General features: G+C 37.3%; 2 protein-coding genes across 5 annotated transcripts; both read left to right on the forward strand.

Annotated features, from left to right (window-relative positions):
• The first annotated feature begins 696 nt into the window (after window positions 1-696).
• On the forward strand, window positions 697-7,284 carry LOC130565112 (delta(3,5)-Delta(2,4)-dienoyl-CoA isomerase, mitochondrial-like). Its single transcript, XM_057351673.1, has 10 exons — window positions 697-932; window positions 1,762-1,927; window positions 2,261-2,349; window positions 3,509-3,633; window positions 3,775-3,823; window positions 3,916-3,980; window positions 5,058-5,128; window positions 5,231-5,302; window positions 6,157-6,307; window positions 6,551-7,284. The coding sequence occupies exons 1-10, from the start codon at window positions 902-904 to the stop codon at window positions 6,653-6,655; spliced, it is 924 nt and encodes a 307-aa protein (XP_057207656.1). The 5' UTR covers window positions 697-901; the 3' UTR covers window positions 6,656-7,284.
• A 1,275-nt stretch (window positions 7,285-8,559) lies between these two features.
• Window positions 8,560-14,763, forward strand: LOC130565113 (delta(3,5)-Delta(2,4)-dienoyl-CoA isomerase, mitochondrial-like). 4 transcript variants are annotated; one of them, XM_057351676.1, is made up of 11 exons: window positions 8,560-8,689; window positions 9,436-9,560; window positions 9,933-10,097; window positions 10,523-10,611; window positions 10,802-10,926; window positions 12,178-12,229; window positions 12,329-12,393; window positions 12,758-12,828; window positions 12,906-12,977; window positions 13,344-13,494; window positions 14,063-14,763. In XM_057351676.1, the coding sequence occupies exons 3-11, from the start codon at window positions 9,970-9,972 to the stop codon at window positions 14,165-14,167; spliced, it is 858 nt and encodes a 285-aa protein (XP_057207659.1). In that variant the 5' UTR covers window positions 8,560-8,689; window positions 9,436-9,560; window positions 9,933-9,969; the 3' UTR covers window positions 14,168-14,763. The 4 variants fall into 4 exon arrangements, with proteins under 4 accessions (XP_057207659.1, XP_057207660.1, XP_057207658.1 ...); XM_057351677.1 differs by having other exon boundaries at window positions 9,942-10,097; XM_057351675.1 differs by having other exon boundaries at window positions 9,965-10,097.
• The last annotated feature ends 3,096 nt before the right edge of the window (window positions 14,764-17,859 follow it).

Genomic DNA, 17,859 nt, shown 5'->3' on the forward strand with positions numbered 1-17,859 from the left:
AGTGTAATTCAATATTGCGGTTTATGATTGGATAATACGAAATCGCTAGAAAGCGCTATTCTCTGATCTTTTTATGTGAATTGCGTAATATTTTTATGATTGTATATTTATAAAATTATTATAATATATTATACAAATTCTATAGCTGTATCAACCTTTATGTTAATATAAAAAAGTTATATGTTATCTATTCATTTATATATGTTATATATATATTTATATTCATTCGTTTCATGATGTTTTAAATAACACACATGAACATACATTTAAATGCAGTTGTATATAGATTCATCAATCTCATATAAAAAACCGTAACTAAAAAAAATAGAAGGGATGAAACAGTTATATCTAGGTAAAGAATTGAGCACTCTGTTTTTAATAAATCTCTTTAGAAAAGATGCATGAATCCGGTCAGTCTAATCATTAGACTTCTAGAAACTGTAAAGCAGGTACTGATTAAGTTAGTAAGCCACACGAAAGGAAAAGACTGCAGTTAAATGAGAAACTAAAATCTGCTGGCATAAATTATCTGACTTTACAGAATGTGCTAAACTGTTTTTATAGAGGTCATAAAGCTCTGTTAAATTTCCTAAAATAACACAACTGTATAACAGAATATAGGTACAGTTTATAAACAAAGCCTCACTCTCCACCCCTGTAGGTGGCGGACTACGCACCATAAATTGGTTTGCCAACCGACATAAACATCAAGGAAGAAGAAGGGCGTAAATAAAACAACCCAAACAGTTCTGCTTTTATTTGTATTTAATAATAGCAAGGTATTTTACAAGATTAACATAGTGAAGTTTGACAACGCCGTTGAAGTGTCAAGGCTGCACTGATCTGTGAGTCATAAACAGACCCCAGTCCTGTGAACGTAAATCTCGGTCAAAGGTCATCAATGACATTTCTATTCAGAACTGCTTTCAGAAGTAAGTTGTCGCTAATTTCATTTGATCGAAATGACAAAAAAATTGAGTTTGGAAAAAATCAGTAATAACTTTTAAATAGTGTTGTGAACCCTGAATCGAATAACTGTACATTTGTATAAAGCGATCTGTAGATGTCATCAAGAAAGAAACTTACAATCATATCTACCAGTCATTTACATTGTAACTAATAATGCTTTTCCATAGATGAATGCAAGTGGTTAATTTCACATGTTTGAGTTGGGTCACTGGGTAAAGGGTCAGGTGCTATTACATCTGAAAATTCATTTCATATGATCTAGAATTACATGAGATCAAGAAGATTTAGTGAATTACACTAATGCCAATGACATTAGTACATGTACATAATTTAAAATGTTTATAATGCTGCAAATAAGCTGTATTGTGTGTGTGATACAATCAAAAACACTTTAACTAATCACTTATATCTTGTGTGTGTATGTATGTTAATGTATAGACGGACTTAAAATGTGTGCATTAGCAATATATCAAAGAAAGTGCCATTTGTTTTAAAGGTTCAAGCAAAACTGTTCACAAAAAGAAGGTTGTAGATTAATGCCCGTTTCACAGACAAGATTTAAGGCTAGTCCCAGACTAAAATGAATGTTTGACCTGTCTTAACTGAAAATAACTTGCCCTGACATATCTTAAAATATGTCAGTGCCATTGTTTTGTCTCAAGATGCAAACCAGTAATGTTTTTTTTCTAAGGCATTTTTATGTGCCTTAAATATCCTAGACTTTTATTAAATGTTTGTGGGTCATGTCTGTAATGTCCGTAAAGTTAATGTTTATTTATCGTGTCTGACTAGAACAGGGTCTGTTGATTCCTGTCTTGAATGCTGTCAGAGGAATGTCCACAGGAAGCTCCACTCCACCCTTCACAACCCTGTCAATCAGCCGCCCGGCCGATACCATCACTCATGTCGAGTTCTGTCGACCAGAGAAACGCAATGCAATGAATAAGGCTTTCTGGAGGTGCATTTGATCTTACTTCTGTGACTATGCCACATACGGCTCTAATATCCATTATCGACTAATGCTACACAAGTTCACATGAAATCAAAATTCTACTTTGTAAATGCACATTTGTGGTGTAGAATTCATTCGTGCAAGTCAATCCATAAAATGCTCCATCTCTGACATCAGTTTACCGATTTGGATCCATTAACGTGGAAACAAAGTTGGTCGCATTTTCCTGTTTACACTTAAGTTAATATGAAACAGTTTTATATAGCATGCATACATTTCAGAGAATGCATTATAATACTGTTATGTTGAATTGCTTTGTTATTTCTGCTTTGCTCGTAGTGAAATGGTCGACTGCTTCAATCAGATAGCTGAAGACAAAGAGTGTCGTGTTGTAGTTTTCTCTGGGGCTGGCAAGATCTTTACAGCTGGTAAATCCACACTACTACACTAACACTTTATAGCCAAATTGTTTCTTTTTAAGCTTTTTCTGTGATTTACATTTATGCATTTGCCAGATGCCTTATCCAAAGCAATTTACGGTACATTTACGGTAGATGTGAACCCACTGTCGTGGTGAAGCAAGCTCCATCATACACCAGTTGAGCTACAGGAACATTTATAATTTGAAATCATACAGGTTGTCTTAATATGAAAAATTTTCAAAGGAATAATCTCCATGTTCCAACCTGCCTGGGTCTGTCCGGTAGTCCTCCTATCATTCTATCCATCTCACAACCTTGTGGTGATCAGTTGACGGGGCCGTCCCTCCCTTTACCCCAGAGCCCAAAACATACGAGCCCAAATAAGTAACATGGGACCATCTCCTTGTGCACCCACGGTTTAAAGGGATAGTTCACCCAAAAATGAAAATTCTGTCATCATTTACTTGCCCTCAGATTGTTCCAATCCTGTATAAATGTCTTTGTTCTGCTAAACACAAATGAAGATATTTGGAAGAATGTCAGTAGCTAAACAGATCTCATCCCCCATTGACTCCCATAGTATTTATTTTCCCTACTATGGCAGTCAATGAGGGATGAGATCTGTTTGATTACTGACATTCTTCCAAATATCTTCCTTTGTGTTTAGCAAAACTAAGAACGCTTTTCCACCATAGCGCCGAAGCGTTCTAATCGCGCTAATGGAATGTGTGCAGAGACGATATAGATCAGTCTTGTGTTACCAAGGCAGCGCGTGACGTGCTTGTGTTTACTTTTGAAAGATTTCCGTTATCTGCCCTACGCTGGAAAATGAAACCATTTACGTACCGTCTGGCATGGATCGGCGATTTAGCAACGAGAACTATTCAGCGCAATAGTGGAAAAGCACTCAAAAGTAATTTATACAGGTTTGGAACAAGTAAATGATTACAGAATTTTCACTATCCCTTTAGATGTACAACTGGCGGCAAGGGGGCCTGTTCGAATGTATTACGCTATGCATTAGTTACAGTGATGCTTGCATCAGCAGATACCGCTAATAACTAAAAGCACTATGCACTTTTACGATATAAACATTCAGCCTGTAGCACTAAAGACACATGAATGACATGTTAACTAAATAGTAATCATTTGATCCCATACACAGGGATTGATCTTCTGGGCATGGCCAGCGATATTATGCAGCCTGAGGGAGACGACACAGCAAGGATCTCATGGAACTTGCGGCAGATCATAGCCAAATACCAGGAAACTTTCTCTGTTATTGAAAAGGTGACTGTTGATTACATCATTCATAAGAACATCTCAGTATATCCATATGGATAGGCAGTCATACAAAGGCGGTATTCACGTCATGTGGAGGTGTGTCATGTACAAACTGTTTTATATCATGTCTCTTATGTTTCTTTGCAGTGTCCAAAACCAGTGATCGTGGCCGTTCATGGTGCGTGTATAGGAGGAGGTTAGTTTCCGTTACACTCTGTACATTCTATCATGATTATTTAGTACTGAATAAAAACGCATGTGATTTTTCTTTGTTATGTATTCTAACAGGAGTGGATCTGATCACGGCATGTGATATACGACTTTGTACACAAGATGCCTGGTTTCAGGTCAAGGTGCGTAAAAGAGGATTTTCATTGTGGTTTACTGATACACTCTTATACACTCACTGGCCACTTTATTACGTATATCTTGCTAGTGCTGGGTTGGATCCCCTTTTGCCCTCAGAACTAGCTTTCTTTGTGGCATTGATTGCATTAAGGTGCTGGATACATTCCTTTGATGATTTTGATCTTCAATCAATCCTCGCCACAGCAGAGCAGTGCAGTGTTGGCTTGCTCACCGGGAGACTGCATTTATTTATTTATTAGATATTATTTATTATAATGATCTTGCTTGGTCTATAAACACCATGCACTGTGCTGTGTTATACCTTTCTGTGTTTTTCTTATTTGCTCCTGTAAAGCTGCTTTGGAACAATGCACATTGTGAAAAGCGCTATATAAATAAAATTGAATTGAATTGAATTGATCTAAATTGAAGGACAATTACTAAATTTCAGTATCTTCACATGCACATTCATGGTTTACATACCGAAGTTGCTGTCTTGGATAGAGATCTGGTGACAGTGTTGCTGCCATGTGGTTAACGTGAGTGAACAATAAATAACAGGTGTACCTTCAGTGCCCTGTGAGTGTATATGTATACATAGATTATTGTATACATAAACATGCAAAACTTTAAGTATCAAAACTAAGTATCTTAAAGCAACACTTAATAGTTTTTTGACCTTAAAATAATGTCTCTAAAATTATTTCAGTGGTAGAACAACTCTTAAACGGACAAATTCTACTGCCGCTGCTACCTGAGCAGCCTCATAGCGGCTACAAGCACCCTTTGCAAGTTCTGTGTTCGGGTCGGTACACACAGCCCCGCCCATCCCCTGCCTGCGGAAGAGTGCCACATAGTTTCCAAACAACATTTCTGCATTTGCCGGTTCCATCTGCTTAGCAAATAAGTTCACGTGTATTGCGCTGCCCACGGGGAAGCTTATACAGCGACATTATTTACCACTCGGATAACAGACAATTGCGCTTATCAACCACATGGGGGAACCCGTGAGCAAAAGTTCTATAGTGTTGCTTTAAGTTTCAAATGTGAATGCCTGTATTTATTTATTTTTCTTTGCACAGGAAGTTGACATCGGCCTGGCAGCTGATGTTGGGACTTTGCAGCGTCTTCCCAAAGTTATTGGAAGTCGAAGGTATACAATATACACTAAATCTTAAGCAGTATTATACATCTTATGACAATGAACATATTTTTTTGCAATTTAAAAGTAAAATGTATCTATGTTGTCTTTGAGTTTGGTGAACGAGCTGGCATTAACTGCAAGGAAGATGTATGCAGATGAAGCCAAAAGCTGTGGATTGGTCAGGTGAGATATTTAAAGTCTTTGTGAAATTAAAAGTAACAATTCTTATTTTTTCATGAAATATTGCAGCGTTTATAGTAAATGTTTTGTCAATGTGGGTCATTTTCTTTTTAAAATTCATGTACCCTCATAATCTTCAGTTAAAATCTGAAAATGCACTTCCGCCCTGAAATGACTATCCATCTCAAATGATGTAAATTAGACTGCTTGGGCGGAGCATCCGTTAACTCCTCCCCTTCAACTGTCAATCTGCTGCCAGTTTCATTTCAAAATGCAACAGCTGTTTTTACACATCCAATCAATGTACAGTGAAAAATGCAAGCCACGCTCACTAATTTTCTCCTTTGAAATTCCTTTTCACTCGGAAATGTGTCAGAATACGGAAGTAAAAACGATCGCAACTTCCGATTCACAGGGACTTTAAGTGATAAGGTACTAGAGGGTGTAGCTGTATTAACAAAACAGCATGGCCTCGAGTGTATTTTTGCTTATTTAAAGTGACTACTTCAAAGTAAAATAAATGATATGTGTATAGTATAGTGGGGGGTCATATTCTATACTATCTTTTTTTTGCCTTTAATGTTGATTTGTAATGTTTGCCATTGTTTGTTATGCCCAAAACATTCGCAAACGTTTGTAGATTTCATTTCCAACCTCCCTTAGATTTAAACCTACTGTACTTTTGATTGAACTGTTATGCCCACAGGCTGTAGACTGGCACTTTGATTCTTTAATCCTTTAATCAAAGCCTTCTAAAGCCACATCCTTACATTGTTGCCGGTGTGTTTGTTGTTAATATGCATTTGATCATTTGAAAAAACCTGACATGGCTGTGCTTGTGTTTTTTCTCCTCTCAGCCGCGTGTTTCCAGATAAAGAGACCATGATGGCTGGAGCGCTGGAGATGGCAGGAGAGATCGCTAGCAGGAGTCCTGTAGCAGTCCAGGGAACCAAAATCAATCTTATTTTCTCCAGAGATCACAGTGTTCAGGAGAGCCTGAATTACATGGTGAGATCTAAATCAGTCTGACATAAGAATTGTGCCCTTATTTAAAAGATAGCATCGAGTCTTTTAAGGGCAAATTTACATTTTTTTGTTGTTTAGTAAGCCTTAAAATATTTTCAAGGTTATTAAGAGGAAATTTAAATAGTATAGTTTTGGCTTTCTGTACCATTAAAGTATGTGACACCCATAATTGAAACATAACACTGTTCTAACCTGTACTTCCCATGGTCGTCTGTCCCTCTGCAGGCCACCTGGAATATGAGCATGCTCCAAACCCATGACCTGATGAAGTCAGCTCAGGCAGCGATGGAGAAGAAAAGCCCTAAAGACATTATTTTCTCTAAGCTCTGAAACTCTGTGGAAGCATCTTAGCTCTTCATTTTAGTTTAAACTTCGGGGAGAAGAGTTCTGTTTCTAGATCTGGTTAACTAAGTTTGATTTAATATTTTTGTGGGTGGCTTTAATAATGTTTGGCACACAAATGTCAGTTTACCCAAAAAACTTCAACAATTGACAACGATTAAAACTAAATCATTTAAGATGCATACCTTAGATCCTACCTTGTCAATGTCTTTGAATTCTTGTCATTTTATTGACGGCGACTTGCATAATATGACTTGACAATGTCCTATGACAATGATAATTGTACTGTTTTCTTAACATTAAATATAAAAGAATTGAAAGATGAATTTACACATTACATCTCCTATCTTTACATGTTGACAGTGTGGCAGGGTTAAATGTAAAAGTCCCTGGAGGTTGGTTTGTTAACAGAATATGTGAATAGTTTGAACAGTACACTGTGATGTAGCTGGAGGAGATGACGAAGAATGATAGTCGGGGGAACAGGTGTGGCATATCAACATACAATTCCCCTTCACAAAACTATCATGAAACAATACTGATATGATTGTATTAAAAAATAAGATATTAAAAATATATTTTGAAGAAGCAGTCTAATTAAGCAGGCTAATTAAAGCGTAACATTTGTGACAGATGTGTTCAGTTGTAAATGTATTTTCACACGAGGAATCCATGAAAATGTTACTGTTCTATATAGAGACCTGCGCGGGACGAATTTTTCAGTCCCGCTCCCGCCAAAAATAGATATGATCTTGTCCCGCTCCCGCCCGCAACGTTTACCATTAATCCCGCTCCCGCCCGCAAAATCCCGCTGGTAATGTATAGGCTACACCGGATTTTGTCGCAACTCACAAAAGGAAGGTGCTTTCCTTCGCTGTCGTATACAACCGAAAAAGATTTCCAAATGTCAGATTTTCCTTTGCTTGGCTTTGTAGTTTTGTATGTCCCTTTTTAATAAAGCATTAACATCTGTAGAATTTAGAGATTCACCTGCTGCGTTGTGCGATGACTTAATCACCGACTGCGCCTACTAGGCTAAAACCTATATAGGTCTATTTTAGTTGTTTTAAATGCTTAAAAATTCTAGTCGAAAAATAGCTGAAAATGGGTTAGAACCTATTTGTTTGTTTCTACATATTTAGACGCAGTCCATTTTGCGGGAAGCCCGCGAATCATTTTATTTTCCAGGACCCGCACACACGAGTGTTTTACCGCCCGCTCCCGCCCGGCCGCACCCATCAAATGTTGTCTCACGCCGCACTCCGTTGCGTCCTGTCCCGCGGGAGTGCAGGGCTGCGTTCAGCCCCGACAAAACGTTTTTTAAACGGAAACGGTGGTGCGGTTGAACACCCTGTTGTGATGACGCAAGAGTTGAACTATGGCAGCTGGAGAAGGCCATTCTTTGTGTTCTTTTTGAAGAATTTTCGGAGCCTGATTAAATCGGTATAAATACGTGTTGAATACTTTAAAATACATCTCTTCTAATGTCTTCAATTGTTGCGTGTACCGAGCTGCAGCGGACACATTTAAACGACTTTACTTGGACCCATTGTGCGAGCTGTCTCTTTAATACCGCGTGGGTTATAGACATGTTGCTGCTGATTGGGCCGACATTCTTGACACTCCCACCAAACTAGAGAAAACGCATCTCAAACCCTGTTGCACACCGTTTCCAGGAAACGTGTCGTTCCGCACCGGTTTGAGTTTGAACTTGGTCTCTAGTTCCATACACAGAATTTCATTCTATTACAGATGCTTTTCAAACGGGATAAAATGTGCCAGAAACAAACATCTCCCTAAAGCATATTCAGGATTTACCTGAATCTCGAACCTTCGTTGTCCCAAAAAGACTTTTTTTTGGATGTCTTTAGATAAAGATAAAATCAAACCATTAGTTACTGAGAAAAAAAGTGTTGTAAAGAGAAAAAAAATAATGGGCGTGTACACTGTGTTCCACTTTCCCTCACTACATGCATATCATTTCTCCCTGCTCCGTGATTCTTGTCTGGATACATATGCCTGGTGAGCCTAACCTTAACATTTTTCCCTTGCTAGCTAATGAATTTTTTTGTATTAATATGCACTTGAAATGTACGTCTTTGCTGTTATGTTACGAGATTTTTCATGTAGGCTACCTTAAATTACATCTACTGTTATAATTGTGCTTCTGCTATCAATAAAAACGTTGCCGCATACCTTCGATGGAGGAAAAAGTTTACAGCTATAAGTTAAGTTAGGTGCGCAGTTTACAATACTTTTAAATAAAGAAAGACTTCTTATTGTTGTTCATTGTAATGTTACAATTTTACTGTTGCGTAATACCCACGGGCTTCATTTTACGAAACATTATTTAAGAACTACTTTGCTAATATTAAAACAGCTTGCAGAAAATAAAAGGTTAACATTAACCAACCCACCAACATAACCAAATATGCTATGCAAATATATCACCAAGTGTGTCTAGGGTCACATTCCAAGTCGTTATTAAGGGCTTAGGGCTGAAATAGGAGTGTAGCTTGACAATGCATAGCGCTGCATACACGTAAACAGAAAATGTTGAGAAAGAGATAAAGATCTATGGAAGGCCAACAGGGACAAAACGTTTGAAACGAACGCGTTAACATGTATTTACTGTCTTCCATAAAGATCAGGTAAAAGGATTCGTCTTTAGCAACAGAATTATTCAGTTGTCACAAGTTTGTGATTGTGGGTTAATGATGTATACAGCATATGTCACATGAAGCTTTGCTCGCACTTTGCCCCCACAGCGTCTGATAGCCCCTCCTCTGAAGTTAAGTTACACATTTTTGAAGTCTGTGGATCTGTGTCATACATTCCTCTAAGCGTGAATATCGGTTAAGGCATCAAGAACTATTTTCAGATCTGCTGTCAAGTAAGTAGTCACTAACCGATCAGATTTAACACTAATAATCTTAATATTTACTGTATTAATAATCGTTATAATCATCCAACTGTATTATTGTATCTTATTATATCTTGTAAAAAAACTTATATGCATCGTTATCCAACAGTTATTTATATTTATATTGTAATATGATTTTCTTTAGCTAAACGTAGGTGAATGATTACACATTCTTGGGTTAGTTCACTGGGTTAAAGGTCATGTAATAAATGTGCTGTCACACCATGCAAAAAATGCATGCAATAGTATTTGCTGTTATTGAAATGTTATGCTTGCAAACTATAGGGGTTGTCAAGATATCTGATTTTTACTAAACAGTCATCATTTACGGTTTTTGTTTAGTATTAACAGGATCTGTATTCCTGTCTTGAAAGCAGAAATGACTACTAAAGGACACCCCGCTCCTCCCTTCACAACCCTGACAATCAGCCGCCCTGCCAATGGCATCACTCATGTCGAGCTTTATCTACCCGAGAAAGACAATGAATTGATCACGGCTTTCTGGAGGTACATCTGACATCTGAGGCCATGACACATACTGCTTTAATGTCTATAATATGCATTCATTTCTGTCTTGACTATGCTAGTGGTTCTCAACTTTTTCGTTGTAAGTCCCACTTTGTGTAGAGTGCATTGCTTTGCGGCCCCCAAATAAATATTTATAATCTTAAACGTAGATTTTTTAATAAACCAAAAACATATTTAGTTATTCAATGCTGGAACATCAATTCTTTCGGTTGGTGGTAAATGAGTGGAATAAAATTCACAATAAATTTCAATATTTCATAAAATGCCTCAGAAAATTTGTGCCCCCCGGATCCATCTTGGGGCCCCCAGTTTGAGAACCACTGGACTAAGCAGTGTCATAGCACATGCATACAATGCTATAACGTTGAATTGTTGTGTATGTGTTATTTCTGTTTTGCTTGCAGTGAAATGGTTGACTGCTTCAATCAGATAGCTGAAGACTCAGAGTGTCGTGTGGTGGTTTTCTCTGGGGCTGGCAAGCTTTTCACATCTGGTACAGCCACAATATCTACTACCACAACGCTTAAAAAATATGACCGGTTGTTTGTTTTTGACTTTCTTTTCGTTGGGTTTTTTATTTGCGATTTACATTTAGTACGCATTTTGCAGACGCTTTTATCCAAAGCAGCAGCACTAAAGACATAAATGACATATTAACTTAATTGTGATCATTTAATTGACAGGGTTTGATTTTATGGCCGTGGCCACTGATTTACTGCAGCCTGAGGGAGACGACACAGCAAGGATCTCATGGAACTTTCGCCAGATCATAGTCAAATACCAAGAGGCTTTCTCTGTAATTGAAAAGGTGAGTGTTCAGAATTTATTCATATGATCTCAGTATAACCAAAAACCTTAAAGGAACAGTTTAGCCTGTTCTTTTAACCTTTTCAACTCTGCCACCCCATGCGGTTCCCCAGGTGGGTCCAGTATTGCATCATCATTCCATCTGAAACACAAAACTAGACATATGTGGTTTATTTTGAAAGCTTAGAACCTCAGCTTTCCTACCACTTCCATTGATTTAGCCTTTATGTAACGTAAAAAGAACATAATAAAGGTCTGAATTTGTCTTCCTACAACCAACCCCCCCTCCCCCCTGCGAAAATCATACTTTTCAAACTTTTCATATTTACATCACACAAACTCGCAAAACATATGACACAACACATATCAAATGAAAACACTCGCAAGAATATGACTGTTTTTTTCACCAATCTACACTTTAGAGTAACATAACAGAATAATTGACAAATGGTAAGTATGTGGGTAGTGCACTCTTTTAGATTCAGTTAAAAAATGCAAAATAAGCACCAGAGCTGCAGAGATGAAATTTTTTTTTCGCTTTGTTCTCCAAGACACAAAAATGATAATTTAATGAATATCTGTCTGGATGGACTCAATATAGACCGTTTCATCGGACACACGCGCACCTGACCCTCTGTTAACTTCCTGTTTGTGTTTGGCTAGTGTCCAAATATAACTATTTATATTTTATTTAATTTATGTTAATATTAATTTGTATTATTATTTTATTGTATAATAATTGTAATGAATAAACGATTTGTTGAATTTTGTTGTATGTTCATTTTATTAAATAAACAATTTGTTGAATGGGCCCAGCAGTTTGGTCGCATTTAAAGAAACCGTATGGTACATTGACATCTAGTGGTTGAGCTTGGTATCACAGTCTATATTTAGAATATTGGAGAGACAAGTTTAGCCAAGTAATGGTTCTTCTCGGTTTCTTTTGATTGTTATCAGAAATAATCTACAGGCACTCAATTGTTTGTGAATGTGTACCGGAAGTTCAGTTGGGCCGGGGAGTCACAAAAGTGCGCATGCGCAGTAACGTTTGTTTATGTTGTAAAAACGAAACCGTCTATAATGGCAGTGTGACTCTCTTTAAGGCTTTTACATAATCGCGACCCAACACTTAAGCATTCTCACAATATAATTGTGGGGGCTGCCATGACACCGCATGTGTTGCTAAGCAATGTTCACATCATGATGTCATGTGCAAACTGTTTCATATCATGTCTCTGATGTTTCTTTGCAGTGTCCAAAACCAGTGATTGTGGCTGTTCATGGTGCATGTACAGGAGGAGGAGGTTCGTTTCCGAAACACTCCTCACTTTCTATTGCAATTTTAGCATTGCATTCTTTATGATCAGTTGTAAACATGGGATTCTTCCTGTGTATCTGTTCAGGAATGGATCTGATCACAGCATGTGATATACGACTTTGTACACAAGATGCCTGGTTTCAGGTTAAGGTGTGTAAGTACCTTGTTGCAAATGTTGTAAATATCGCTTACCTTCAAAGATTAGAACCTATACTTGCTGCTTACGATGACGTCATGGGCCAGGAACGGTTCATACAACCATTCATCAGAGTGGCTCACTGGGTCCTCTCCTCTGAGCCGAGAGACTCTTGATCATCTTGAACTAAAGCAGATCCTCTTGATCAAGTCGACACCTGAATGCATTAGTAGCTGAAACGTAATTAGCATAGTGAACAATATATCTTGTAAAGTGGCTGGTGAATGTGTGTTGTATATATACACAGATAATTGTAAAGTCAACTTTCAAAACCTAAATGTCCACAGAGAATGCCTGTTATTGACGTTTTCTGTTCAGGATGTTGACTTCGGTCTGGTAGCTGATCTTGGGACTTTGCAGCGCCTTCCCAAAGTTATTGGAAGTCGAAGGTATCATACACTAAAGCTGTATTATCCAGTTTTGTGCAATTCACAGTATCTTCATCAGTGTTTATGTTGTCTCGAAGTCTGGTGAACGAGCTGACATTGACTGGAAGGAAGATGTATGCAGATGAAGCCAAAAGCTGTGGATTGGTCAGGTGAGATATTTAAGCAATAATGTAGAAGATATGAAGGGGTTGTTAGACCCAATGCATAGTTCAAATGAAGAGTTTATTTCCAAAAAAAGAGAACTCCGTTTTATTATTTTTTTGAAAAATTATTTATCTCATTTTGGAAATAAACTCTTTAAATATATTACCAATATACAGTATATACTGTAGTTGCCAGTTCGATGCTCCTATTGCCTTACATTGTTGTGCAGTGTGTGTGTGTGTGTGTGTGTGTGTGTGTGTGTGCGTGTGTGTGTGTGTGTGTGTGTGTGTGTGTTGTTCTAAAATTCATTTGATAATTTGAAAAAAAAACATTGACGCTGACATGGCTGTGTTCTCTCTTCTCTTACACAGCCGTGTGTTTCCAGATAAAGAGACCATGATGGCTGGAGCGCTGGAGATGGCAGGAGAGATCGCTAGCAGGAGTCCTGTAGCAGTCCAGGGAACCAAAATCAATCTTATTTTCTCCAGAGATCACAGTGTTGAAGACGGCCTTAAGCACATGGTAAGAACTTAATCTGACACAAGACTCATAACCAGTATACAGTATAGATGAAAATGTAATGCAATGCCCTTGGACATTCTAAAACGCTTCACGTGAAAAATGCTTAATAAATTGGGGACTATCCCTTTAGGCGTGTTACTATTATATTCTAGACTCATCTGCTTTCTTATGTAGCAGTACACTTTATTTTTATGGTACATCTTTTAATATCTGTCTTAATGCATTATGCCTACACTTGCAAGTGTCTGACCATATGAAAACCACAAAATAAACTTTGACCACAATGTTTTATTATTTCAAAAATACGGTCTTTTTTCATTTCCTGAGAAGTAGGTTGAAGTAGTAGATTTGTGTTATTCTACTGAGTTTACTATTAATGTAAAATGTGGAAAAAATATTAGTAAATGTCTCTTAACTTTAAAATCTTGCAACACTAAATTTATTTGGTATCCTTGGAACCTTGAATTTTAAAGGAACTTTACAGAAGTCAACAACCCATGTACCACCCATGATTTAAAACATAACACTGTTCTAACCTGTACTACCCATCCCATCTGTCCCTCTGCAGGCCAGCTGGAATATGAGCATGCTCCAAACCCAGGATCTGATGAAGTCAGCTCAGGCAGCTAAAGAGAAGAAAAGCCCTAAAGATGTTGTTTTCTCAAAGTTCTGAAACTCTTTGGGAGCACCTATGCTTTCGCAGTCCAGTTAAAAGTGTTATGTTTTTATAGGTCTTGTTAACTATATAACAAAGTTTGATTTCTTGTTTTTGTGGGGGCTTTTAATGATTTTAAATGTAAAGTTAACCAAAAAATGTGTTACTATGTACTGCGCTGCTTGGATGACGAATTGGATTTTTAGTTCTTAGCGTCACACAGAAAGCTCTTTATGCCCTGATTTGTGTCTCCTTCAGGAGTTTTAGGATTCTACTAAAGGTCACAATAAATGGTGGAGGTCTTAGGTCATGTTTACATGATGAAAAAACAGAAAAGTTTCATGTACACATGAATGACACCGTTGTCAAAACGATCTGCATTCATACGGATCTCGGAAAACAAATAAAAATGCCGTATTATGCATGCCAGGCCACTGGATGGCGATGCGACTTTGTAAAGAAACACAATGTGCCTGCTCACACATACCCCGTTTTAAGCTTTTTATGCTTTTTATTCCCTTTGTTGGGGTGTATGTGTGTTTTTAAGTTTGGTGTATGTTAAAAATATGTATCTGGTCTTAGTGGTGCAATAAATCTACTTTTTGATGGAGTAATGTGAATAAGTATGTCGCCTAGCCACAACACCCAGTTCTAGAGGCCGCCATTATTGATTTGGGAATACTCAAGCATGCCTACAGAGTAAACACGTAATACACATGTGTATGACGTCACACTGTAAAAAATGACACAGCTATTTACTTAAAAAAATTAAGGTAACAGTATAACACAAAATATTTTTAAGTACTTTAAAGCATATTTTTTACGCAATATTCCAGGAATAAATCAAGTAAAATTACCTAAAATTTTTAAGCACGTCACATTATAAACTTTAAAAAATCAAGAAGAAATACTAATTTGAGCACTGGAGATAACTTCTTGATCTTTTTTAACTTCAGTTTAACATTTATTATTGTTTATAACATATATGATGTACAAGTAAGCTGAGAGTTGACTCAGTACTGACATTAGCAGCATTACTGTTCACTGTGTGAAAAAACAAACAGCTTGAGTTCTCCCACAACCTAAGCACAAGCACCACTCTTCTGAAAGATGGTAACCACGAAACTCAGAAACACAAACAGAATATCTTCTAAATCTTAAAGACAACTGAACAATAAACACTATCAAGTCTTTCATTTTATTCTAAAGCACATAAAATAGCACTTTTTCACAAAAATGACTCTCCTAATGCTGTCGCATGCAGAGCATGCTGGGAACTCTAAATTCACTGCTCAGTTAGGGAAATTAACTTAAATAATTCATGTAGTTCCACCACAAAATAATTAAATTAAGATCCTTTATCCAATTTTAAGTGGGTTAAACATGATAAAATTAAGTTGAATTCACTCAATTATTTGTCCATTTAGAATTACAAGATATTTCTATTATTTTAACTTAAATTTTGGTTAAACAAACAAGGACACAATTGTATTAAGTCAAGTTTACTCAATTAATTTCATGAAATCTACTACGACACAGAATCATTTTTACAGTGCAGCGCTTTGCAAAGTTCTGTTTTCGCAGTTTACACAGAGATGATAAGTTTTCAAAAACTTGCACTTCGAGACCCGTTTTCAAATGTCAAGGAGGTCCGTTTCCCTCAGGGGCCAGAACAACAGTTCCCCATCTCAGAAACATATTTTAATTTAATCTAAAATACAGTCAAAAGTTTACATATCCCTTTGCATAATCTGGAAAATGCTGAAAAGTTGGGGAAAATAAGAGGAATTTTGAAAATGAAGGTTTATTTGTGATGTAGTCCTGCCCTGAACAAGTTATTTTATGAAAGAAATGTTAACAAAGTTCACACCAAAGAATAATAAAAGAATTTCTAAAAAGTAGACCAGCTTTAAAGTTTACATCCCCCTGATTATTAATACTGTATAATATCTGCACAATCAATGACAGTATTTATGTTTTGTCATAGTTGTTTAAGGGTTTCTTGTTTGTCTTGAGTCATTAAACTGTCCACTGATCCTCAAAAAAATCCTCCAGGTCCTCCAGAATCTTTGGTTTTTCAGCATTTCTGTATGTGCTCTGTGCTCATGAAGGCAACACCATTCATTTAAAGTCATGGGTGTAAACCTCTGAAAAGTTTTTTGGTGTAAATTGTTATTGTTTTGTTTATATATTTATTTTTTCATTTAGTAATGTCTTTCAAAAGCTATAAAAATACATATATGATGCTCAGGAAAGAAATTTGTTTCGTAAAATAACTTGTTCAGGGCAGGACTAAATTTAAAAAATCAACCTTCATTTTCAAAAATCCTCTAATTTTCCCAAATTTTCAGCATTTTCCAGATTCTGCAAAGGGGATGTAAACTTTTGACTTCAACTCTAGGTGGTAGGTTGAGAACCAAACTCAGACCGGCCAAAACAGAGCCACCAAACGAAGGCTCCCTCCCTGCTAATGTACTCCTGTCACAATTCCCAGAATCATAATTATTTAAAAAATTACCGTTTTGTTTCAAACAGTTCTATCAGAAATATACAGTAAAATGTCTGCTGTCATCTCTGAAAACAGCCACAAGAAATGCAGTTTATCAATTAAACATGCAGGTCACTGACAATGTTCCTGGCACACAAACCAAAACAAAAAATGTTGGCAGACGAACATTTTCTTTATTTGGTTAAAAATGTAAGACTGCAGGAACAGAACACCTTTTACACTGTTTACAACATTCTGTGGGCAGGGCACATCTGTGGGCATGAATCCTGTAGGAAATACTTGCAAACCAGCAACTCACCCATGGCATCACTATCTTTTACTAAACCCACCCTGTCAACAGCATCATTGCTTTAGTGCTTTTTGTGCGTGTTTGTGTGTATGTCATAGATCTAGCATGTCTGCTGGCCACTCTTTCCTATTTGGTCTCCCGGACCTTCAAGAAGTAGACATGCAGTTAGTGTTGGCACCTGGCCTGGATTCAATGCCTTCAATGGAAAGTCTTCATTCCTTCAGAAATGGAGGAGGCTGCTGCTGGTAGTATTCTTCATTCTGAATGTTCTGACATAAATGTAACTATAAGTAAAGCTCCTTTTTTGGGTTACGTAAATTCTGAAGAGTGTTAAATATCGCCATACTCTGATGTCTGAGTAATATGGTGAACGGTGGTGAGAAGCGTCTGCTGTATGTTTGTGAAAACGGTACTGATGAGGGGCTTCAGTTGCTGCCATTCCTGATGGACCTGGTCATTCTGGCATCTTCCACTTTGTCAGATGCAGTGAGAGAGATTTCTCGATAGAAAAAGGTGAGGATATAATAATCTGCCCTATGTGCTCACGTTCTGAGAAGTCTGCCAAAATGTTGGAGAAGAGACAGAACGTCTCAGAGACCAGAGAACGCATGAAAGTACCCTGATGTGTTCTCGATATCAAGGATGCATGGAATGCAGCCTTGCGCGCACTGCTTGAAGTCCAAGAAGTCACAGCTGCGCGTCCATCCAAGTTCGTTCTTCCGAGTCTGCCTCACAAGACCGGTCTCCACGAGAACACAAGTCCTTTCTATGCTTTCACCCCACGATTTGTCACAGTGACTTACATGTTAATGAATATAATCAATAGTGAAATTGTTTTAATAAAGTCAATGAAAGGGAAAGTGCTTTGGTGTTGTAATGTGATAGGGCATCATAGCGTGGATATCATATGAT

Source organism: Triplophysa rosa, linkage group LG14 (assembly GCF_024868665.1).
Source record: "Triplophysa rosa linkage group LG14, Trosa_1v2, whole genome shotgun sequence".
In the NCBI taxonomy this organism is placed as follows: Eukaryota; Metazoa; Chordata; class Actinopteri; order Cypriniformes; family Nemacheilidae; genus Triplophysa; species Triplophysa rosa.